At 39.9% G+C, this 26,378-nt stretch overlaps 1 protein-coding gene across 1 annotated transcript; it reads right to left on the bottom strand.

Moving 5' to 3' along the window:
- Positions 1-352: 352 nt before the first annotated feature.
- On the bottom strand, positions 353-24,642 carry LOC148273684 (cytoplasmic dynein 2 intermediate chain 2-like). Its single transcript, XM_088238349.1, has 14 exons — positions 24,438-24,642; positions 21,690-21,774; positions 17,632-17,765; positions 16,104-16,230; positions 15,128-15,246; positions 13,568-13,680; positions 12,556-12,695; positions 11,693-11,775; positions 8,221-8,307; positions 6,308-6,381; positions 5,475-5,614; positions 3,748-3,855; positions 2,976-3,082; positions 353-1,155 (listed from the first exon to the last, which is right to left on the bottom strand). Exons 1-14 carry the CDS (start codon positions 24,509-24,511, stop codon positions 1,062-1,064), a joined length of 1,485 nt encoding a protein of 494 aa, XP_088094475.1. The 5' UTR covers positions 24,512-24,642; the 3' UTR covers positions 353-1,061.
- Positions 24,643-26,378: the final 1,736 nt, after the last annotated feature.

Below are 26,378 nucleotides of genomic sequence, written 5' to 3'. Positions count from 1 at the left end.
TACGTCATCTACAAATACGCTGTCATCAAAAGGTTCATTATGAACGGGTAGCAGTGCGATGCTGTGATTACGAGTACACAAGAGTGTATTATTGAACTGAATGTTCCATATTGTGATGTTCCTTGCCATATGAGCAAAAAACATTCCATGACTGTTTGACTTTCTGCTCACAAACAACGCTCTCAAGGGTCCGGTCCATATGGTTTATACGTCATCTACAAATACGCTGTGATCAAAGTGCCCATTATGAACAGGTAGCAGTGCGATGCTGTGATTACGAGTACACGATAGTGTAATATTATTGAACTGGATGCTCCATACAATGATGTTCCCAGCCATATGAGAAAAAACCTTTATAATAAGAATCATGGTTTATTAACAAAAATATAATGCCTAACTAGGTACAACCTGTTTTAAGGCAGACATTTTAATGCAAAAATAAACAATGACATTACTACCTACGCTATGCATTTATACAATATTAATGTATTATTTGTCAATTTTCCGATTTTTCTCGACCTAAATCCAGTTACCAATTTTTTCACACATTTATTCAATTGAATCCGGGTCATGGTTTTGCAATGTTTGGGTAGCAAATTGAATATTTTGGGGCCCAGAAAACTGAAATTTCTTTGCCCGAATTCAGAGTTTGCGGCAGACCCCATGACCCATCCTCTAGTTTGACTTCTGGTAGTGTGGGAGTGTTCTTTTGGGATTTGGTCTAAAAATATATAATTGCCTTATATCTAAGATCTCAAATTCCTCAAATAACTTGACGCTAGGGTACCTGAAGGGTTTTTTTATAATCATTTTAATGATCGATTTTTTAGCAGATTCAAGAGGTTTTAATACTGTTTTATTAGTGCCTCCCCATCCTATTATGCCATAAGTTATAATTGAGTTACATAAAATATAGTTGTTTGAGTTTAATTCCACAGCTGTTTGACTTTCTGCTCTCAAGGGTCAGGTCCATATAGTTTATACGTCATCTACAAATACGCTGTGATCAAAGTGCACGAACGGGTAGCAATGCGATGCTGTGATTTTCCTTTTAAAGAGATTTATATGCGAGTACGCGATAGTCTAATATTATTGAACTGGATGCTCCATACAATGATGTTCCCAGCCATATCTCCGCAGGCGACTGTGTTGGTACTGAAAAAAATTATAAAGAAATATATATAATTTACATCCTACCTGGTGGGATTTTTTCTAAGTCTAATAGGGAAATATCACACTGTTGTGATGGAGTTTTGTGATGGAGACACACATCTCTGTAGATGGAGTACATTTCAGAAAAGGGAATATGGAAGTCTAGGCATTTACGAGGCTTGTGACCTCAATTCTTCCAACTGTTTATTTTAGTGAAGTTAAAGAGCTGAAACCTTTTGCGGAGAGATTCGCTTGATTGGATTATTTCACATACTAGGCAACGCCTGATAACAAATTTTTCCAAGAGTTGAAGAAATATGGATGTTCAAACACAGGCAAAATGGTGAATATTACACAGTGTGTAAAGTGGCCACTCAAACCAGCCCGTAACAGGTCGTAGGCCCTGTAAATGCCTAGACTTCCATATTCCTTCTCAATAATTTTTCCTCTCTCGGATGCAACAAATTTAGATGGGAAATGCCACTTTTTTTTCAGGACAAACATTAGCCTCGTCGAATACAAATGCCCCTTTTAAGCCAGACATTTGTCTCGTCAAAAATAAATGCCCTTCTGCGACAAAAATTAGTCAAACGTCAAGCCCCACAAAGGCAAACAAATGTTTATCTCAGTTGGCTAAACTAGCAGTTCACAACGGAGTTCTAGTGTCAACTCATTAGCATGGGAGAGAAGTATGGAATTGGAAAAATGATGATGAAAGTAGGCTAAATGTTGTCGAAATGCGAACACTCAGGCGAATGTGTGGTAAAACGATGTATGATAGGTGCACAAATGTCAAGATCCGTGAACTGTGTAAGGCATTATCGACAGAATCAAGAAAGGGGCGCTGCGTTGGTTTGGACGTGTGGAGCGAATGGACAGCGAAAGAACGGCTAAAAGGATCTACGATGCGAATGTTGATGGATGCAGAAAACGAGGAAGACCGATAAAAATGGCACGATCAAGTCCATCAAATACTTGAAGATGGACATGTCAAAAGTAGGAATAATCGGCGTGCGTGCATGAGAAGATGTATGAATGTAGAGGAAGCGAGGTCTGTATGCAAAAAAGATAGAGTGATATGGTGTTCTATCCTCTTTGCTTACGAAACGGCGTGATGGTATGTTGTTGTTGTTGTTGCCAAGCCCCAGGCCCTCTTTAGGGCCTGTAACAAAATTCATATTCTTAAGTACCCCGATAAAAGCCGGTAAAACGCGGTTGAAATGCAATCTCTTAGACGAATGTGTGGGAAATCAATTTATGACAGGGTTGCGAATGATGAAATCAGGCGAGAGTGTAAATCTGAGTCAAGTATAATTGATAAGATTGAGAAAGGGTCTCTGAGATGGTTCGGTCACGTAGAACGAATGGACGACGAAAGAATGGTAAAACAAGTTTATATGGCGAAAATGAACGGCAACGTGAGACGAAGACGACTAAGGAAGACGTGGCATGATCAGATAAACCAAAATCTTAAATCTGGTCATGTCAAAAGCAGACAGAACCGAAGGGCATGTATGACAAGATGTATGAATGTGGTCGAAGATGATGTAGAAATGTATGCCAGGATAGGCGTGTGTGGCGGTCCATTCTCTCTGCCTACCCCTACGGTGAAATGGCGTGATGGTAGTAGTAGTAGTAGTAGTAGTAGTAGAAGTACCCCGGCATCGCTTAAGGAAAGTGGAATATTCATCCATTTAGCCGACATATACTGGGGACCCTAACTATTTTATTGTATATTTATTCTATTTAACCGTCTGTTAAACTGGGCTTTTGTATTTATGTACATTTCTGAGGAGTTTATAGTATTTTTTATAGTATTTTACCTTTTAGAATTAAAAGCGAGAGTAGTCAAGTCATATGGCCCCAACGGCGCCTCGGACATCTCAAGCCCGTCCAATTTTAACTCGCTTCCGTTTACAACGTCAAATATCTGAAACGAAAATCCCTTTGTAATTAACCTAACATATTACGACAGAGATGAAGAACACATTGTCTGGTTACGCCACATTAACTCTATGTGCACACATCTGAGGCTGACTGCATTCAATGCACATGCAAAAAATAAGAGAAAATATTTTTCTCAACAAGATATTGCATTGGCTTTTACATTACGTACATTATTTTATTTGATAAAAAGCCTTCAAAATTGGAAGTGAGCATTTCTGACACCCCCTCTGCTCGCGTTCAATCGACGGAATAAAGCTGTTAAAGCTGCTCGCGATATTTGCGCAATGTACGGTGAAGACGCCATGAATTGTTGAGTAATTTACTGTAAAATAATGAAGGAGAATACATTATTATTATTATTCGTTAAAGATAACATTTATTCATCGGTACAAATGGCGCGCGCCGTGCCCACACAAGCCCAAATTTAGATCCTCACGCGTTTCGCTGTGACGTTGCCTCGCTAACCCCCCTCCGCTCGCGACAAACCATTTCCGGTAGCCGATAAAACGGGCTATCCAATCATAGTTTTAGATATTCCGTGATTCTTATGGTTTTTGCACACGAGGCCCCCGATAGGACACAAATGTTAGTCGCAGCAAAACCTCACATGACACCGGGGACGAACGACGGTTTCTTTGAAAGTTTTACCTGCAATCCGGGTTTCGCGAGGGCAACCAGAACTAGGGAGGAACTGCCCGGAAGCCATTTCGCGTGAGAAGCCATGTGCTCCAAGTGCACCACTCGAAGAGGAACGCTCTGGAACAATATAATTATGTATTAGAAATTATGAAAATTGTGATAAGGAACATCGAAGTGATCTTGTGGTCCTAAGCACTGGCAACTCCTGACCTTGGAAACCTTGGCGGTGCATTTCTTTACATTATGTCAACTTGCATATTATGTTTAATAATATTTCAACAATTTAAGTCCGTTTGTTAAACAAACGGTAGTACTTGTAATATGGACAGCCCGCGTATCGGCACCACAAACGCTTAATTCACCATTGTTCAAAGGCGTTTCTTTTTTTAAAAATTTTTATTTATACAAATGCATATATATATTAACATATTACAACAGAGATGAAGAATATTTAAGATAAGGTAATATAGAGGTGTAGGCATCTACGGGGCTGTCCTGTCATTGACCGGTTTCAGTGGCCACTTAACATTCCACATTCTGCCCATATTTTAACGCGTTTATTATTATTATTGTTAATAATAATACACTAGCAGCCATTAAGATGATGCGTGTATATCAAGTGTACATGGTTATTTAACATTGTGCATTAGAGTCGGCTGATGATGTATGAAGTTTTTTTAATTTATTAGACATGAAAGTGAAAGGGGTCTAAAAAGTTGCATTTTAAATCACATTGAACGTAAAAATTATTTAAAAAAATATTCCATCCTACTTTGGCCTTCAACCGAGGTTTGAAGTTTATCACTGTCTGAACATTTTGGTAACCATCTATATTATTTTTTGTTGCTTAATATATAATTTAATCACATTAGAAATTCGAACACGTTTTAAAACTACCGAAACGCAAAAAGTTTACACTCCGCGCAACTGATTCCGTCGAGCGCCTGGCGAATATTGACGAAAACAATGCCTCGTCGAAACAATGCTACCCATTTATTACAAAACAAAGTGCAACTCACACCCTTAGATGCTTATTCAATAAGGTTTAATGCACATTATAAAATTTAATTGGACTGATTTTCTTACTTAAATACGAAACGACAGCCGGTTTAGCGCAAAAAATCGACTTTTTCAAAAACTTCAAGCTTTGGTTGAGAGCCAAAAGTAATATCAAATGATTTTTTGGATATTTTTTGCATTGCAAGTTATATAAAAGGCAACTATTTAGACCCCTTTCATTTCAAAATTCGGAAGAAAAAAAAATATCGGCCCACCCTATTGTACATTGCTGTGTGCATCTAGTTAACATTAACTGAACTAGCACCAATCACTTTCTCGGGAAGGCCATTCCATTTTTCTACGACTCGGTTTGTCAGGAAGTTTTTCCTGGGGTTAGATGAGAAGGAGGTAGTGTTTAGTTTCAATGAATGACTTCTGAGATATTCTCTCAATTCTTTCATCTGTTGATGTTTGTGAAGTTAAAGAGCTGAAACCTTTAATTACGCGGGTGAGATTCATCCGATTGAATTATTTCATATCCTTCAGCATCTTGCGTCTTTATTAATCTCCAACTGTGATAGTAAAGATCCAACCCTCAACTACCTAAATCCTACAAATTAATATTTTTTCAATTTTTTTTAAATAGGTACCTCTATTTTAAATTATATCATCTTTTGCTTATTGTATGTGATTTTTAAACACGGTTATTTAAGAGCTAAAAAGGAAAGCGTGCTTACCTGATCCGGTGAGTATGTTCTAATCTCCATATCCGCTCCGAGCGTCATTAGGACAGGGCTGTCGGTGCTAAAAGACAATGTCAGCACTGCAGAGCCGTGCGGTTCCAGTTCAAGATGGACTGGATCCAAGTTCCTCGAACCTGCGGGGAACAGAACACAGTAAAATTATGCCGGCTGTAGTCGTTAAAATCGTGTCTCTCATTAAAGAAATGTCAGTCCAAAATACATTGGCAGTAAAAAAATGGCAGAAATTCTTTCAGGACTTACATCAATGGAAGAACGACGAAAGACAGGGGACTTGATAGAAACTTATAAGACGCTCAATAATTACTATGACTCCCACCGCACGAGATATATCGATTAAATCCCAACACAAATTTACGGGGTCATAACTGGAAGCTCTATCGTCCCCAATCCCAAGGTAAACTTCCTTTCCAGCAGGGTAGTTTCAGACTGGGATAAATTGCCGAGCCTAGTTGTCCATTCCATTTCAGTCAACCAAGCTAGATGCTTTTTGAAGGAAGAAGAACTTGGGCAAAAGGCAGTACTGAAGATATTTTGCATCATAATAATAATAATCAGATTGAGTAGACGAGGGCGTTTAGACCGACATTTTACAAAGTTTAAACGTAAATACTTGTCAGAGGTTTTACTTACTGAATTTGGTAGGCAGACGAAGAAATACAATCAATGCGTAATTTAAAAAAATTGCTCGCACGAATGAGTGAATCTGAAGAAAGACGTTGTCTTTAAAACAGATTCAGTTATGTGGTGGATGCTTTCAATGTTAATGGGCCTCCAGCATTTTGGGGTTGAAAGAAGAAATATTTTACCTGCAATTGATTTAGCTGCTGAATTTCTGCACATAAAAACTTGCCCGGTTTTGCCGCCAACAGCAAAAGAAACGCTGAAAGAAAATTACAAACATTATATAATACATTAGCGTCATTAAGCCAATATGTTTACATCTAATGCGCTGTGTTTCAAATGTAGAAAATATGCATGGGAAACATTATAAACTTACGAGTAACAAACTGTAGGATTTGACGCTGGCGGAAAGTATGGGAGCTCCTACCCAGTCGGAGGTGACAGAAGAAAATTATGAAATGCTTTGATGCGTGTTTATTACACACTTTAGAATAGGAATTTTATTACAGGCCCTAAAAAGGGCCTGGAGCTTGACAACAACAACAACAAACCATTACGCCGTTTCCCCGTAAGGGTAGGCAGAGAAGATAGAACGCACATCACTCTATCTTTGCGTACAGATCTCGCTTCCTCTACATCCATACATCTTCTCGTGCAAGCGCGCCGATTATTCCCACTTTCAACACGTCCATCTTCGAGTATTTGTTGGATTTGGTCACGCCGTGTCTTTCTCGGTCTTTCTCCATTTCTGCATCCATCAACATTCGCATTGTAAATATTCTTAGCCGTTCTTTCGCCGTCCGTTCGCTCCACATGTCCAAACCAGCGCAGAGGTCCGGATAAGGTGCGGATCTCGACATTTGTGCATCTACCGTACATAGTTTTATCACGCGTTCGCCCGAGAGATCGCATTTCGACAGCATTCAGCCTACTTTCATCCCTGTTTTTTAAGTCATACTTCGCTCCCATACATCAGTTTCGGGACCGGGACTCCGTTGTGAACTGCTGATGTTGCCTCTTGCGACAAACATTTATTTGCCAAAGTTGATTTGAGTGCACCGTTCACTCTGTTCCCGGCACTCGACCTCTTCAATATCTTTCATCATCATCTGAGCATTCACAAACGTCTTCAAACCTCTTCTACCATTCGTATGCCCGTGTTTTCCACACACACGATTCGCCAAAGGCTTTATTCAACATTTTCAATGATTCGGCATACAAAATTTCATTAGCAACACAAAATTTGAGGCACGCCCCTTGTTCCAATTATCCATTGTAAAAATCGCCACACAACAATTTTTCGGCTCACTAAAACAGACGCTGACAGAATACTGAATATCCGATCGCCGTCAAACTTTGACAGATTGTCAAAAACAGTGCTACCAACTAGACGAAAAATTAGATTGATGCAACGCGGCATTTAAAATTAGAAATTCCCGTTTATTTAATTTTTATTTTTTGGGGATATCAACAGTAATACATGTAACAAAAATATAACAAATAAAATATACAGAGAATAAAACCAATGACAGATATCCACAGAAATACATTAAATACACGTGCAATACATACTGGTGTGTTTGTGTGAGTGTAAGTGAGTGATAGGGTGGGTGAGTGGGTGTTGTATTGGAATGACGGATAAAATAAAATAAGACTTTATTATTGAAACTAAGTATAAGACAAAAAAGTATGTTTTAAGACGCGCATTTTAATTGTTATTTTTTGACAATCAATAAAGGGAAAGTTCAAATTATATTCACGGACAAATCGTATAAGTGGAGAGTTCTGGGCATAGTTCGTACGAACTGCTGGCACATGAAATAGAGAGCTCGACGTGTGACGGGTGCGGTAGCCGGGGACATTTAATGAAAACTCCGACACAAGAGCCGGACTATCAAGGGGTCCACTGAGTATGTCATGAAGCACCCCGTGTCTGATAGTAGACGGCGATCTTCTAAAGTAAGCGAGTGGTGCTTTTTGCAGGAAGACATGTAATTGAGATCAGTATTCCTGCATCTCCAGTTAAGATGTCTAAGAATTTTTTTTGATCATATGGTATGTCACTGGTAATAGACTAAATAAATTACACGTATCTCACCAATTGAGATTGGTTCCAGTCCAAAACTTAGAGAAATCTATACAGGTTATATCGAGAGCAATACCCGTAGACTGCTGGACTTCATATCTGAAACAAATGAAAAAACATTAAAAAATATTTTTATTGGTAAGATTTGCAACGGCAACCTGGGCATCGGAGTACTCGCCATCGCTTTTGTTTGTTCTGCGTCCGGACAGATGACGTCCGGACAGATGACGTCCAAACAGATGAAGTCCCGGGTAGGTGAAAGATTCGAACGCCTCGATATTGTAGTTTACAACTGAGAAAGTTCGGGGAGTCTCCGATAGGGAGAGACCGTCTTTGGTGAATATAAATTTGTTGGTGAATATAAAATAAACGGCGGCCTCCGTGGTGTAGTGGTCAAGACGCTTGACTCACGCACGGAAGGTTCCGGGTTCGATTCCCGGTGAGAACACAAAAAAAATAAAATGTGGTTTTTCTCAAGCCTGGGTGCTCTGTGATGTAATTCACCACTGTAATTAGGCCTCCTGGCCTGTTGTGGTGCAAAAAAATGTAATTTAATGTAATGTAATTTAATTTAATTTAATGTAATTTAATGTAAATTAACGATTTGAAAAATGGGACCTGAAAATTTCGGCGTAAAAAGTGAAATTGAGAATGGCAAAAATAACGAGGTTTTACTGTAATTATATTCCAGAAAAAATCCACGAAACTACCTTTGGTATACAGTAAAACTTCGTTTTTATGTTCCTCAATTTAACGTTTTCCCACTTTTTACACCGAAACGTTCAGGACCCATTTTTATTCATGCATTCTTGTACAAATATTCTCCCCAATTAACGTTTTTTACATTTTTCATCACCCCGGATTTACGTTTAAAAAATTTCGGCAATCATTTGATGTGTCAAAAAAGCCAAAATTATGTCGTAATAATGATGCCGCGGCCCGCGGTCGGAGCAAGTTCACAGACATGGGTCGTTCCTGATTGTGTCGTTATAAACTGTGTCTCTGTCCTTAACAAATGTTATAATAATGTAATTAATAAATAAATAAATAAAAATTGTGTAATTCCTATTTTTTCCATACATTTTTCATTTCTCCACTTTGGCGTTTTCCTCAGTTTACCCAAATATTTAATTTTGAGGGCTATTTTCAACGAGTTGTAAATAACTCACTATTAGAACATGGGAATCAAGTTGGGGTAGAGTGGGATTCGAACCACAGACCTTTGGTCTGTGAGTCCGAGACACTAGCCACAGGACCACAACCCGATTTTTTACGTATAAGGTGGCGCAAAAGTTGTCACCCGATGTTCTTTGACTGTGATTTTTTCGATGAATGAAAAATTTTGATTCTGCTTTTGGATTGCGTATTTGAAATCTCATCTTTTTTCCATTGAGTCGAGAAAATGATATCGGCCAAGGGGCCGCCGGCCGCAGCCAGAATTGACGGCCATACGGGCCCGATTTATGGTATTTTCCTTCACTCTTTCCAGAACCCCCGGCGCTTGGTCCGCGCACTCTCGACGGATATTCTTTTTGAGGGTCTCTGAGACCTGTCAACATAGACTCTTGACTTTAAGAAACTCCGCAACAAAAATCAGGAACGGTTAGATCGGGTGATCTTGCCGGCCAGTACAAATCACTAAAACGAGAGATTAAGCGACCCAGAAATACGGCCCTCAGAATATTGGTTGTGGCTCGTGCAGTATGCGCCGTTGATCCATCCTGTTGGAACATGTTCTCCAATCCCAAAATTCTCGGTAAAGACCGCCGATTGATACCCATATTCCGTCAGGCCGATATTCCGGGACCCTCCGCGACACAGCCGGGATATTCTCAGCAGAACGGACGCTCCGTAGCCGGCCAGACCTGGCAGCATCTCATGTTGGCCCATACACTTGTAGGCGAGCGGCTTAACGCTGTAGTTGTTATCCAGTTGGTGTCGGACGACCAGGAAATCTGCGCCTAAATTCACGCTACGCCAACACTACCGACAAATTATTTCGCAAAAAGATCGAAACAGTTTTTCTGCATTCTTAGAGGAGTATAGCGATTCATGTCTTGTTGACGTGTATTTTTTATCTGTCTACTTCACAAATGTCAAAGCATTCTGACATTTGCCGCCATTTGCAAAAGTTATGGCATCTTCCGATAGGGTGATGCCTTTTTGCCACCTTATATAAATTTATTTATTCACATACATGAGGTTATTGAACATTTTTTGAGACAATAAGTCCCAACTCCATGGGACTAAAAGTCCTGTGTTGAGATGGGACGAGTAATTATATGATACAGACACATGAGTATATCACCACAAATATAGGATCAGAAACATAAAAAATGCATATATATATATATATATATGGCACATCAATATGGTGAACAGTAAACTCAAGCATTTGGAAAATCATCAAGGAGTTTCCTACTCAAATCCCCCCCACTAAGGAAAATCCAGTCCTTAACTCCTTTCTTGAAAATATTTTTTGTCCTTGAGAGCTTAATACGTTCTTCCAAAATAATGAACACTCTCGGTGCGATAAATGAGAGATGTAGAGACTCAGAGGAGCAAAAGTCGTATGGGTTTTGGGTATGACATAATTAATTCTCTAGGAAAACCTCGTACGGACATTCTTCTGAGACCTTAAATTCATTTACCCTTAGACTGCTAAACAACGATATATCGTTGTTGTTAATCCCTATCATAAAGTTCTAACTAGACTGATGCTGACGTCATAATCCCCAAAAGGGTAAATAAATTCGGGATCTGCTTGTTGCACTTAACCGTCAGGGGTATAAAACATTTTCAAAACATAAAAATGACTTATTCGACGGGTTATTATTCAGTTTCGTACCTATTTCAGCCCTACGGAAAATTTAATACAAAAAATGTTTTCTTAAGCGCGGTAAAAATTTGAACATTAAATTGTGTACAGCAAAGTTTCTTGAAAATTAATAAAAAATAATATAAAATATTTTAATAAAAACGAACTACTTTGAACGACGTCACTTGTTCATATGAATCATCTAAGATATATTTTACTCAACTTTTGTTTAGCATGCATTGATGGAAGTGGTAGGTTTGATAATAAGGGCACTTTGCCCCGCAATCAACAAAAAAACCATCATAATACTGTCGTTTCAATAATAACTATTAAAACAATGCGCCTTGAGATTGCTGTGCGAGATCATTTTTGTTTGTTTTTATTTTCGATTAAGAAAGGGTTTACAACCGCTGTACGAGAATGTGTTGCGGGCGGCACGAGTTGTCTATCTTGCTCACTCCACTGGGCTTGAATTAGATATTTATGAAATGGAAGATTTTTCTTGGAATTGCTATTAATTTTTAAAACAGTAGTGCGTTTGGAAAACAACGTATTCGATAAAATATTTTTTAAATGTATTAATAATAAGATTTCTGATTAGATTCTTGAAAAACTGCGTAGCAGCGTAAGGGGTAAAGAAATTAATTTTATTGAAAAAAAACTCACGTAAGCAGTTGATTGAAGGAAGAAGATTTCGAGTTGACCGCCCATACTGTGATAATCCCCTTTTGTCCACAACTAACTAATATCTGGAACAATCGATCGAACATATTATGCAAAGACTTGTGAAGGAAAAAATTGAATAAAAAGATGCTGTTGTCGGTTATGGTGAGGCGACACGATTCGCACCCGTAGAAGAGAATAACAGGCAGTATTTTGTTTTAACTGGAGTAAATATCCGATCTCCAGACAGCCTTCATAATGATTATTATTCAAATTCAAATTATCTATTCACAAAGTAACATAACAAAAAACAAGGGATTTAAGACGTTAAATTGGAAGTTTATATCAAACCAAGAACCCTTGACCAATGGTCCGACATTATTAAGGTATAACACTCTCTAATAGCAAGAGTATTTGCCTCTGAAACATAGTTTCACTAATGTGAAAGGTGTCGATTTCCAAAGTGATAATGTTCAGTTGCTTGACTGCTCTTCCAATCGGCATGACCAGAGGCAGGCTGGTTCTGGAAACCGGGAGGTAAAACAGTCTGCGCTGACGCTGTCGGAGATAGCCATCAGGAACATAACAATTGATACTCTCTAAAATGGCCGAGTTACCGATGAAACCCCTTAACAGTCTGAAAAAATGGGTCAGTGCAGACCCATCCCTTCTAAGTTGCAATTATATTCATTTTAAGTGTGCAGCTTAAAGCTGATATGCTTAAATCTATTTTAACAATAAGAGATGAATGATTCTTTCGATGACTTGCATTGACAGTTAGGGGATTTTGATACTAGTAAGATATAAGATCTGAGCCAGCGATCGAAACCGGCCTAGACTTGCACGCTCTGCTTTCACTTTCTAACCTTGTTTGAGTCTCCGGACGGAGAGAAGGCGTTTGCTTGCCCGCCCGCCAACCAGAGCAGGGAAGACACTCCGCCCGAGCGCCCCGTCAGGGGGCCCGCCCCCTCATCGAGCCTTTGGAGGTTCCATACGGCAATCTCGCCTGGCAAGAAAAAACAATTCATACATCAAAAACATTCAAATTAGTTGATGGAATTAGAATATATTGAAAATTAGTTTAACAACAAACACATAATGGTACCAAGCAGCGAGGATGATTTGCAACAAATAGTCTCCAGAATGTATGCCTGGAGAGCGAACTGGCGATGAACGAAAGTAAGTCAAAGGTGATGGTATTTGAAAGGGGCAGTGAGGTTACTGACTGCATAATAAATGTAGACAACGAATGTCTCGAACAAGTAGAAGAATTTGTGTATCTGGGAAGCGTGTTTTCAAGAGATGGAAGAGTTGAAAAAGATGTTGAAAGGAGAGTGAATGCGGGTAACAAAATGAACGGAGCACTGAGCACAGTAGTTGCTAATAAAAATATGGTGCACTACGGAGTTATAGCCCCGACACTTATGTATGGAAGTGAAACGTGAAACTGGCAGAGGAAAGATGAAAGACGAGTGAGCGCGGTTGAAGTGCGATCTCTTAGACGAACGTGTGGGGTTACAGTTACGAATGACGAAATGATTAATGGACGACAAAAGAGCGGTAAAACAAGTATATTTGGCGGAAATAAACGGTAACGGGAGACGAAGATGACCGAGGAAGACGTGGCATGATCAGATAAACCAAAACCTTAAGTCTGGTCATGTCAAAAGCAGACAGAGCCGAAGGGCATGTATGAATGTGGTAGAAGATGATGTATAAATGTATGCCAGGATAGATGTGTTTGGCGGTCCATACTCTCTGCCTACCGTATTACTGTAATCTATAGCCAACTTTGTGATCAATAATCGTAGAATAGTTTTTCTCCATACGGGCGACTCTATTAGGTTATCACTATGAGGTTGATGGTGATGTTATTACCGGAGACGGTGGCTGCGGCCAGGAGAGGTGACTCCGTGGGATGGAAGGCCACCGACGAAGAGCAAGCCGCCATCTTCAGCTCCGCACTGTGCTTCAAGGTTGCCTCCCGACCGCTGTGCGTACAAACAATTGGTCATTATTTACTAGAATAAAAATACAAATTATCTTTTTTTTCAAATTTAAAAATGAACTCCAAAAGATGCTCTACGAGATGTTGCGCTTGCTTTTACGTTATAACCATTATTTTGTTTGTATGGCAAACAACCATTTACCGACTTTTTTGTGTCTACCGGTTTTGTCAGGACACCGATTAAACAACACGCAAAACCCACTAAACAAACGAAAAAACCATCGCGCCGTTTCCCCGTAAGGGTGGTAGGCAGAGAGGATAGAACGCCGAATCATACAGACCTCGCTTCCTCTACATTCATACAACTTCTCATGTCTTTCTCGGTCTTCCTCGTTTTCTGCATTCATCAACAATCATCGTAGATCCTTTTAGTTGTTCCCCCGCTGTCCATTTGCTCTACATGTCCGAACCAACAATCCTATATGGGTCCACAGAATCGAGAAAGGGGCGCTGCGTCGGTTCGGACATGCGGAGCGAATGGACAGCGAAAGAACGGCTTAAAAGATCTACGGTGCGAATGTTGATGGATGCAGAAAAGGAGGAGGACCGAGAAAGACATGTCACGATCGAGTCCATCAAATACAGGACATGTCAAGAGTAGGAATGATCGGCGTGCGTGCATGAGAAGATGTACGAATGTAGAGGAAGCGAGGTCTGTATACAAAGACAGAGTGATATGGCGTTCTATCCTCTCTGCCTTCCCCTACGGGGAAACGGCGTGATTGTTTGTTGTTTTTGTGGTCGGTGGCTTGATTTTATAACTAACATTGAAGTCCGAGAACGGACGCAGCAGCCTCCTGTAACGAGGATCGTGCTGCGCATGCCTCGGGAGAATCTAAACCCAAGTCGCCTCTTCTTTAAACCTGTGGCTGACGCCATCTTCGAAGGCCATTGATGATGATTTTTCGACTTTATTCGGCTGAAATATTGTGATGACCAAAAAAAGCAATGTCATCATTTTCTATAGAATCCAATACAACATATAATGCAAGTCTATCAGTATTGCACGCGAAATCGGGGGCATCATTCTGCAGTACATTCACATCGTCCGTACGATAAAAAAATGAACTACGAAGGAACGTCGCCTATAAAGAGACCTCAGGGCGTGGCAACGCCAGTCAGTCAGTCCAGCATGTAGTTCAAGTGCAGTCTCTTCAACTCCTCATCACCGTACCACTCGCCCGACATAATTCATTATTTATTCGCCATGTAATAAATCATGTTTTCTCTGTCAATCTCTAACTGGGGTAGGAACTCCAACCAACACCCAACAACCTATTCCTACAGAAATAAGGAGCGTTAGATTGACGCGGAAGGAGACGAGAGCGCCGGCCGGCGACAGGGTCTCCGGAGACAACTGGTGATGTCCACATGCTCCGCTTGGGAGCAGATGTGGAAAAGAGTTATATAATTGCCCGAATGCTGCGCACCTTTGAATGTATATGTCGATACGTCCTCGATGGTCGCACCAATCCTCGTGAGAGAGCATTCCTCTTCCCACAGCCAGAGTGTTCCCGGCGGCACTCCAGCATAATCCGGTCACAGGAAACTGGAAAATACAAACCGATCTGCGTCAGCTCAATCTACTTATGGAATAATTGGATGGGGTGGAACCAACCAAATTATTCAAACATTTTCAACGTCCAGTGAATAAATTTTTAATGACAGCCACTTGATGTAGTAGTCTGCGCGTTTACCCTTTATGTGAGAGGTCTCGGGTTCGATTTCCGACATGGTTGACATAAAATATTTATTTAAAAAGGTGTTTTTACACTACAACATTTACAATATTTTGAGTTTTTCCAAAGGTTTTTAGACAAAAGGCCGGATCTCACCCTCTAGGGAAGGGAATATGGAAGTTTAGACATTTACCATACTTATGACTTGACGCTGGTTTTAGTGGTCTTTTGATACACTGCGTAACATTCATCATTTTGCTTATGTTTGAACATCTGTATTCCCTTCTCTAAAATGGTCTCCATCCCTATTGTAATTCACAATCCCTGGACTGGCGCCTCTTCAGGCTAATACTGATCAGCTTGCCTTTTTCTTATAAATGTACTGATGCAGTGCCCTATGCACCATTAGGTACGAAAAGGGAATGATTATGATGATAATATCAAGAGTTAACACAAGTTGTGTCCGGTTTGTTCTAAATTTATTGTAACAGAGAGGGAAAACATTTTAAAGAAGGGAATATGGAAGTCTAGGCATTCACGGGGCTTATGACCTGTCATCGGCTGGGTTAAGTGGCCACTTTACACACTGTGTAACATTCACCATTCCGCCCATGTTTAAACATTCACATTTCCTCGACTCTTCCATCGGCTCCTCTGAGTTAGCTCTGTGCCGCTTAGTAAATTTTGCCTCTCCGCCGTTGATATGCTTTTTGCATCCGGCTCGTACCTCGGTCTGTTGCTGTCGCCCTGCGGCCTGCGCGCTCTCGTGTTTGTCGGCGGCGCGCGAGCCGTCGAGCGTCTGAAGAAGCTTGACCGCGGGCTGCGAAGTACTTTCGTCAGAATAAGGATCATAACTGGAAAATGAAAAAAACAAATAAGGTAAAATTATCGCCAATTTCACATTTCAACTTTATATTTTTTCTTTTCTATATGATTACCTCACCGGGCATAACCGTGTCGAGGCATTCATTTACATTATTTTTATATTATCGTCGCTGGACTCGAATTAACCGTGCCACGAATTTATATTATGTGGGTATTTGAAAGTCTTAGAGAGAGAGAGCATAAAGCTAACTGAACTGAAGCCGACAAGGGACACAGAGATTCTGGCGGGTTTCGATCGTGTCGACGTCAAGCAGTTCCAGTGTGCCTTACGCGGTGTTGTTAGCGGTAAAAATGCAGCGTGAGTGCGTGCTCATACCTCCAATGTGTCAATTTTTCCAAAATGCTTTTATTAATATTCTGCCCGGATCGTTCTGTAATTTCTCCAATGTGCAATGAAATGGACACCGAGTCGTTGGAACAATAGGCGTCATCTCTCAGAAACAGCACGTGTGCTTCAACCATAGTAGGCCCCATGGCGATGGTATCATTGGTGTCTACCTACTTTCTACAAAAGCTACGCTTCAAACATCTATCTTTATTTTGTTGACCATAATGTTGAAACGGTGCTTTATTTATTTAGTTTTTTATTGCTTATGTGAATATTTGAAAATCTTAGAGAGAGAGAGCAAAAAGCTAACTGAACTGAAGCCGACGAGGGACAGGAACACTTGGCAAATTTACTACTATGCTCTATGTTTACGTTTATTTTTGTGAATTTATTGATATAAACAATATTTTGAGTTTGTCCAAATTTTGACTCCCTGGGGAGCTGTTTATATGAACATATTACAACAGAGATGAAGAACATTTTAGAGAAGGTAATATATAAATCTAGGCATTTACAGGGTTTATGACCTGTCATTGGCTGGTTTAAGTGGCCACTTTACAAACTGTGTCACATTCACCATTCTGCCCATATTTGAACATCTATATTCCTTCGATTCTTTTTTTCAATTTTTTCCAAATTTTCAGGCGTTGCCTAGTCTAGTATGTAGGTGAAATAATTCAATTAGATGAATCTCACCCGCATAAATAAAGATTTTAGCTCTTAAATACCAACAGATGAAAGAATTGAAGGAAATGTTCAAATATGGGCAGAATAGTGAATGTTGCACAATGAGTAATGTGGCCACAGACAGGTCCTAAGCCCTGTAGATGCCTAGGCTTCTGTATTACCTTCGCTATAATGTTCTTCATCTCTGTTGTAATATGTTAACACTTGCCTACTTTACAAGGCATCAGGTTCTCGGCGTCCTCGATGACCACTGCTGGCTGTTCGTCGGTGCACAGGAGCTGGCAGCCGAGAGAGATGCCCGGAGGATCTTCGTAGTCACCTCATGCTCTAACTAGACGATTGCGACATTACTTACTCTGAAAATACTGTGCTAGTCTCGTTGATCCTGAGTTCCTTGAAGACCATCGGAGCGATGCCGCTCAGCCAGGAGGCCAGCCCCGGGGGAGTCGGCGGTCTGCCGAGGGAAGGCTCTTTGCTGTCTGTTTGAACCTACATCACAAACACTTGTTGTAGATAAAATAGTAAAAAGACCACTGGTGTTGGGTTTCGTCGTGACTGACATCATCAGACTGGTGGGAGACTAAACAAACGCTAATTGAGGATAATTTATTTAGCGCAATTTTTGTGAAAATCACCTCGAGACAAGATCCATATTTATTTTATTCAGAAAACATACAGTCATACATAATACGTTTGGAAAACAACAATTTTTTAACATAAAAATACCATTTAAGTTTTTATAAATTACGCAAAAGATATAAACATTAAATGTGACAAAAAAATAAATAAATAAGAAATTTAAGTAAGAAAAGAATAATTGTTAACATTTGCGTTTTCCTTGCACAACCCGAGCCATCCAAGCACACACACACGAACGCACACATAAAGCATACACAAACATATACATTACATGCGGCACAAACCACTCAGGATGTACATTCAGCAACTATCCCAAATAATCGACCCCATGAAGAAATTTTCTGTACAAATGCAACGTGCAGTCATAAATGTCTACATCAATACTGAGTCCGTTATAATTTCTACAGGTACGTCTAATGAATGGATTCGAGGTATAATTGTTTTCACAAGTTGGTGTATAAAAAAGGGAATTTAATCTGTGCCGATTATGAACGCTATCTTCATCTTTATATATCGAGACGGTATACTTAACTTCTGTACTGCCTGTATCTACCTCGGTATGTTCTACCTACTTGCCATATCCACATCATATGATCGAAACAAGCCAATGGAATGACCGCAAACAATTACTCCGCGCTCCTTACGCCATTAACATTTAAAATAGTTCTCATTTATAGTTTAAATAGGCTTCTGTAATAAAAAGTGCCCACTTCAAAGCGATTATAAACTCCAATAAATCCCAATTCAAGCAAAAAATGCTCCTTGAACATTAATTTTGCATGACTTTTGGAAATCACCTAGACAGTACGCTTAGCGATCGTCTGTATGTATCTACCGATCGGTACCGATCGACTACAAAGCCGGCTCCTATAACGTCTCGATACATACATTTGGAAAGATAGTAAAATAGATATATAATAACTCATTTATTTTTTTAGAGTGGTAACTTTCTGACGCCTATAATCTGTGTCTGACGCCTAGATACTCTTATTTGTTAATAGGAGAGAACCTAGCGATATTATTTCCACATCTAGGCGTTCGTTTTATTAAAGTGACAGTTAAGTCGGAATTTCATTCGACTTCAAAACTTACTCATTTCTCTCCCATATTTATAATAGGCTTTTAAGAAAAAAAAATGCCTACTTCAAAACGATTTAAATATTTAATAAATCATAATTAAAGGAAAAATTGCTCGGTGGAACAAAATTTTTGACACTTTTAATAAACGTATCGAGAGGTTCTAGACCCCTCGGTATAAACCGATGTACTTACGTCAAAACTTGATGGTGGGTGTATCGTACATCGGCACATCACATACGCGCCTTCATGCATTGCGGAGTGGATCTGTTTGGACCGCTACACGTGACCATAGGACGGCGCAAAGAGAAGAGGTACGGGGCCTTGTTTACGTGCCTGACAACCGTTCACATCGAGTTGGTGACGTCACTGAGCACCGACTCGACAATCCAAGCCATCCGGCGGATGGCCGCCAGAAGAGGACACCCGTCTGTCTTGTACTCTGACAACGGGACAAATTTTCGCGGTGCCGATAAAGAGATGGCCGCTGCCTTCCGAGACGTAGCCGAGGACAAGAAAGTGCTAGATGAAATGAGCACTATGAAGATTGAGTGGAAGTTTATCCCTCCTTCATCCCCGCACATGGGAGGGGCGTGGGAACGATTAGTTCGTTCCATCAAGAGGGCGCTATACTGAGAGAGCAAGCGCCTAGAGAAGAGACGTTACGGACGGCGCTAGCCGAGGCTGAATTCTCGGTCAACAGCCGTCCGCTGACGCACGTGACAGTAGACCCTCGTGACGGAGCTCCTTTAACTCCGAATCACTTTTTAATTGGGTCATCCGGGGGCATGCCTTGCCTCGCGGATTACAGCGAAGCGCCGGAAAACGTGTGTTTGCGCAAACAATGGCGCATAGCCCAGAAGATGGCGGATGCTTTCTGGCGCCGATGGATGCGCGAGTACCTGCCGGGCCTGGGCGGACGTCAGAAATGGCGCATCGCGGCCACTCCCCTGCAAGTTGGAGACGTGGTAGTGATCACCGATCCCGCGATGCCACGGAACCAATGGCCCCGGGGAGTCGTCACGGGAACCATGCCCGGGAAGGACGGCCAGGTGCGAGCCGTCAGGGTGCGGACCTCCACGGGCGAGTACACAAGACCCGCGGTCAAGATTGCGGTCCTGCTACGCCCCACTGATGACAGCGCCCCGAAGACATCGCCCCGCGGCCGACTGCGCGACACCGGGGGGAGTGTATCGGACATCGCCGCGCGTGCGGTAATGGGACGTACAACGCGGCCTGTAGCGCGGCGAACGAGCGCCAAGCATAAGACACCAAGCCAAGCGGCCCTTTCGCGGGCTCCCAGGCGAAGATGGTAGCTGCACGGGGAAAATAGTGGGAATGACCACGGAGAGGCGGTCGAACCCCCGGCTGCGACTGAAGCTTCCCGAGTGGCCGCCAGGGCGACGAATGGCGCTCGGACGAGAGTGTACGATGCCAGTGTTTTTATAGTAATATTTATATGTCAGGTTTTCATGTTTATTTTCGGCTAGGAGTCTCGATTTGTAATCTAACTAGCTGCCCCTTAAATAAAGACAGTAAATTATGTCACTCGCAGGGGGAGAAGTTAGAATATCGAGACTCTAGCCACATATTTGTATCGGATTGCGGGGAATCAGACCCTGTCCAATCCCATTATAACTCCTGTCACCCTTTTTATCAGTATGTAGGACCTTTCCCTGTGTCATTTGTACATTAATTAAGATACGGGGAAGAGGCCTACATACTCGTTTCATATGTAAAAATTATCCCGAGGGAATTATCAGACCTCATAAGTATGAGCGTAAAAACAATATGTGAAATTGTTCAGCCAATAGAAGAGCGTGCTACGACGTAAGCCGGGAAAGTCCGACCCCTTCTCGCTCTCCCTTGCGGCCTATGTATGCTGTCTCGTACCGTGCCCGACCGCGACACGGTACAGATTTGTTGATAGAACCTCTGCCTTTTTTATGAATAAATGTCGTGTATAAATCAAGACTGTGTTCTTATTGAATCTACGCCCTCTCTGCCTTCGATGTCGCCGCCTGCCCCTTTGAAGAAGATCGCCGAAGACTCAGCCTGAAGAAAGTTATCTCACCCGAGATAGCCGGTCAAATAGCAGCTGCAGAACCACCCCTATCTACAGTTCAACTGTGTGCACGGCGAGGTGTCGTGTATAGTGGGGGTATCGGTACTATACCTTTGTAGTCGGTCGGGAGACTTTTATCTTCAACTATGACGTCATACTTAAGCTATGTCATTTTAGAGCGTAGATATGTGTACCGTGACGTATGCTTCCCCTTGATTCATATCGATGTACCTACCCAAAATTTGAAGGTGGGGGGTCGGTAGTATATCTTTATAAGCGCTAGAGGGAATTTATCTTCAACTATACCGTCAAGGTAAAGGTATGACATCTTTATCTTCCCATCATAATCGAGGCCTTGGTATAGCGAAAAGGACAACGAAACGATACAGAAAACAATACGTCTCCTACGGTCTATTCGCGTCAGTGTTTCCATACTTTCTCGGGTGTCCCGCAAGGCTCTAGCCTGGGTCCATTGTTGTTCTCAATTTTTCTGAATTTCTCAATTTGAAAAATGAGTGACATTTACCTATATTTAATTCCAGTAAATTTTTATTACAAAACTGAAAAAGTGTGTCGAGATCTTCTTGCAAACTTGTTTCATATTTAGTTTATTTGAATAAAGAATGACTTACGCCCGCGTGTCGCTGCGTATTGGTTGAAGATCCTTCCTCAGAAGTGGAGAATTCCGTTGTCTGGGAACTGCCATCCGAGCTACTCCTAAAAATAAATAAACATATTACAACAGAGACGTGGGAATCTAAGCATTTACAGGGTTTATGGCCCGTCATTGGCTGGTTAAAGTGGCCACTTTACACGCCGCGTAACATTCACCATTCTGCCCATGTTCGAACATCCACATTTCCTCAACTTAGTCTGTCAACTTTTGTGACTTTGCGGCTCGGACTCGCCCCTGCCTCAAGCTGTGCTTTTTTTTATATGGGAGTTGCATTATTTTTTACCTGTCAAGGTTTATACATTTTAAAGAGGATTTTTCTGCTATTATATTACTTTATTTTTGCTAAACTGTTGGGATCAGGAAGGATATTCTAACGTGGGCCAATCAAGGACTTCTCAGCATTTGCTCATGTGGAGAGGAAACCACTTAAAACTTTTCAGGAGAAGCCGGCCTGTTGGCAGCAGTCAACGGCCTTCCGTTCTACTAGAAGTGTTCGGCATTTTGTTCCCTACTTTGGTTTATTTCGAGCTGTGCTTGCAGAGATGACCATCAATCGGGCGAACGCTATCGGATGATGCCAGAGACGAGATGCTGAATGGTCTGACAGGGGTCATGCGGCCAGCGTGGAATGTGGATCTGATGGCCAACAGTACGAATTTTACGCTCTTCCGACAGTTTATCCGGACTTGGGTATCGCGTTGGGAGTTCCTCAGATGCGTGGACGCCTAGGTGGGTAAAATATGGTGGGATAGGCAACTGTCCTTGTGGGACGCTCATTCAGTTGGGACTGTGCTTCCGAGCGGAACGCACACATTCTTTTGTTTTGCCCTCCCCTTACGGGGGTGGTATTCGGTTCCTCTGCCTCTGACCACCCAAGGAGTCTTTCTTCATTCAATGCCGTTCTCTCATTGTAAACATCCGTGCCATAACCAGCCAATGACCGGTCATAAGCCCTGTAAATACCTAGACTTCCATATTCCCTTCTCAAAAATTCTCTTCTCTGTTGAAATAAATTTTAATTATTAAAGCTATTTGCCGTATGTTTTTTGGAATCGTGAAATTAATAGAATGAAGAATTTTCCTTTTTTTGTTTTAAAATTTTGAAATAGTTGTTTTTTTAAATACTACAAGGGACAATTTTACTTAATGAACATAAGCATTTGGCAAACTAACAAAAATGATACGAATGAGTAAAATATGTGTAAGCGAAAAGACGAATAAATTATTGCACGGCCATAACCACTTAGGCAGGCGCTGGGGTCGTTTGGTACCCCGTTCGGATCATGTGTAATTTTTGGATGCTTAGTGAGGGAAAGGTTAAAATGACAGCTGCCAAACTAATGTGACTGGTGGTGGGGAAGTACTGAGCACTGACCATGCACCGTTCAAATTGATTTTATCAGTTTTTTCATGCAAACATGAAACTCTGTTTCCGAAAATTGGTATAAAAACGCAAAAATAAGCCTATTATAGTGTGGTTAAGACAATTATTCATAAAAAATAAGACAAGCCATACTTTTGTTCATGAACAACATGAAATCAATTATTTTTTTATTCAATCAATCGTCCCATCTCTAACATTTTTGCAAAATGATGTAACCTTGTAAGAACGTCGTTAATAATTAGGTTTATTTGAGTTTAAAAGCTGATTTATATAAATATGTTGATTTATATGTCAAGCATTGTATTGAAAAAAACAATTAACAACAATATTTTGCGTTTTTCCAAATTTTTGTAGACAAGGACTGGATTCAATTCCCCGGGGAGCTGTTTGTATTTACGTATTACAACAGAGATAAAGAACACTTAAGAGAAAGCAATACAGAAGTCCAGGCCTCTACAGGGCCTATGACCTGTCATTGACTGGTTTAAGCGGCCACTTTACACACTTTCAAATATGGGTAGAATTGTGAATGTTACAGTGTACAAAATGGCCACTTAAACCAGCCAATCACAGGTCATAGGACCTGTAGATGCCTGGACTTCTGTATTACCTTATCTAAAGTGTTATTCATCTCTGTTGTAATATTTTAATAAATTAACACGCCAGGTACGAATGATTTTTCGTGTGTCAATATAAATCACTCCTTAGACGTCGCTACAAAGCTACGTATAGTCCTTAAAATATAGCTTGATTAGAATGACATTTGTCAGAAAAAGTGACGACATAACTTTGTAGTAACGTCTAAGGAGTGATTTATATTGCCACACGAAAAATCATTCGTATCTGGCGTGTTAATTAATTTTTTTAATACAATGCTTGACACATAATCAAAATTAATATATAAAATCAGCTTTAAAACTAAAATGAACCTAATTGTTAACGACGTTCTTACAAGGTTACATCATTTTGCAAAAACGTTAGAGATGGGACAAATTTATCTATGTAAATTGATCGAGTAAAAAGATATTTCATTTGACGTTGTTTAGAAAAAAGTATAAATGTCTTATTTTTTGGTGAATAATTGTCTTAAACACACTATAAAAGGCTTGTTTTTGCGTTTTTATACCAATTTTCGGAAACAGAGTTTCATGATTGCATAAAATAGCTGATAACATCGATTTGATCAGTGATCAGTTATTTCCCATCACAAATGAATTTAGTTTGACAGCTGTCAATCTAATCCAGCTATATTTTAAGGACTATGGTCACTTTTGCTGAGAACTGTCATTCTAATCTTAGCCAAAACATAAAACTTCTTACTTTTCATCTTTTCCTCGGCAATTAAAGCCTACAACGTCACTTTCGTAATTACTAAACATTTGCTTTCTCGACATACTACTGTTTTTAAATATTTTCAATCTCGCGTTTTCATGCAAATGGTTTGTTTTCAAAGTTTTGACAGTTCGGCTCACACTGCCGTTGTCAAAACAAATATTTTCAATGCATAGATAATTTCGACATGTGCTCTAGTGAAGCGCGACGCGCAACTATCGATTGATCGAAGTGACGTAGTGACAGACGAACGTTTCCAATCCGGCCAAAAAACGTGTTTTATTAATTACTATTATTATAGATAACTTATATAGCGCCATTTTCGTTATATAATAACTCAAGGGCGCTTTTCATGGTGCTTCTATAGATAAATAGACCAAAACTTTAAATTGAAATACCATATTAGTGAATGAATTAGATAATTTATATACATATTTTCTAGATTTTGGAATATTTTAAAAATCAATCATTAAAACATAGCTTATTACTCAATTGTACAATCTTTGTTACAATACGGTATTGTAGGATGGGGTAGTGAATATGCCAATATATTAAACCCTCTTAAAATAGTACAAATATTATTTTTTATTTATTTTTTTATTTATTTATTCACACTCTTTATCAAAATACAATTCCATATTCACTTTGCCCAGCTAACAAGGGTACATACCCCGTTCCAAGCTAGGCAATTACATTTTAATATATTATAATAGTTAACAAATTAATATAGAGCACAGACAAACAAAATATAAACTTATTCGGATACACATTTTGATTCATATACATACAGACATACACATATGTACACACATGTATATATAAATATACACATATATACACATGTCCATACACACACACGTACATACACCCATGCGCATACACATACATACATTCATAAAAACATAGACAAATTATTTATGCGAAACTTCATGGTTGTCATCTATAAATATGTATTTTTTTAATTATTCCTTATTTTTTATATTTTATTTTTGACATCCAGTAAGGTTCTCCAATCCGTGGCATGCATCAAATTTTCTGACTCCCTACGACCAATGTCATGAAAGAGCGAGGTCAACACCTTCCGTAACTTGACAACACTCCCGTCTTTCCACGATTCTGGCAAAAGGTTATGGACCTTTTTGCCGACGTTATAGTGTTGTCTCGATGCCAGAACAGTGTTGACCCCTTCACTTAGTATCAGATCCCTATTAGAGTATCTTGTATTATGGTTGTGGTTGACGCTCGGGTAAATGTCTCTATTTATGTGAGTAACCACTACCGTTCTCAATATATACTGTTGGATAATATTCAGTACTCTGAATTCTTTGAAGAGCAAGTCACTTGGATAGCGAAATGTTTTTTTTAAGATGACTCGGATTAAAGATTTCTGTGCAATTGCTACAGGTTATTTAAGTAATTTTAATTACACCCTCAACATTCAATACGGAAAGTCTATTTAAATTATTTTAGGTTCACACAGTAGACACTCTTTATAAAATAAATTATATTATACAAATTTATGAAGAAGAAAAAATAAAAGAATTTGAGATGAATAAGTCACTCAGATAGCAACATAATATTAAAATTTCTAAATTCCATACAAGTCATGGTCAAAATAGCTTTGTCTTCAAAAGTGTAAAAAATTATAATAATCTTCCCAATGAACTAAAAACTATCAAAAATAATCAATGAATAAATAAATTTAAAGTTAATGTAAAGAAATTTTTGAACACGTGTAAAAACAACATTCAATTTTAATTAGTATGAATGTAATATTGTTTTATGTTTTTCTTTATATTTCCTGTGTTTTTTTTTCTCTCATGTGCTCGTATTTAAGATTATATAAACTCTTATAAATAAACAACTAAAACAGTGTAAGTCGCTCTCCAAGCACAAGAGTTAGTCTCTTGTTTTGGAGAGTTACAGTGA

Source organism: Micrasema longulum, unplaced genomic scaffold, assembly GCF_059751315.1.
Source record: "Micrasema longulum isolate JH-2025_06_02 unplaced genomic scaffold, ASM5975131v1 h1tg001872l, whole genome shotgun sequence".
Classification (NCBI taxonomy): Eukaryota; Metazoa; Arthropoda; class Insecta; order Trichoptera; family Brachycentridae; genus Micrasema; species Micrasema longulum.
The sequence above is the reverse complement of the archived record's forward strand: the minus strand, read 5'-3'. Positions and strand labels throughout refer to the sequence as shown.

Bases quoted from the DNA above. Each gene is read 5' to 3' on its own strand.
- LOC148273684 (XM_088238349.1), bottom strand. From the start codon at position 24,511: ATGTCGAGAAAGCAAATGTTTAGTAATTACGAAAGTGACGTTGTAGGC. The intron at 21,775-24,437 runs GTAAGAAGTTTT...ATTTATTTTTAG, and splicing joins TGCCGAGGAAAAGATGAAAA to GAGTAGCTCGGATGGCAGTT. The intron at 8,308-11,692 runs GTGAGTTTTTTT...CATTTGTTTCAG, and splicing joins TCCTTCAATCAACTGCTTAC to ATATGAAGTCCAGCAGTCTA.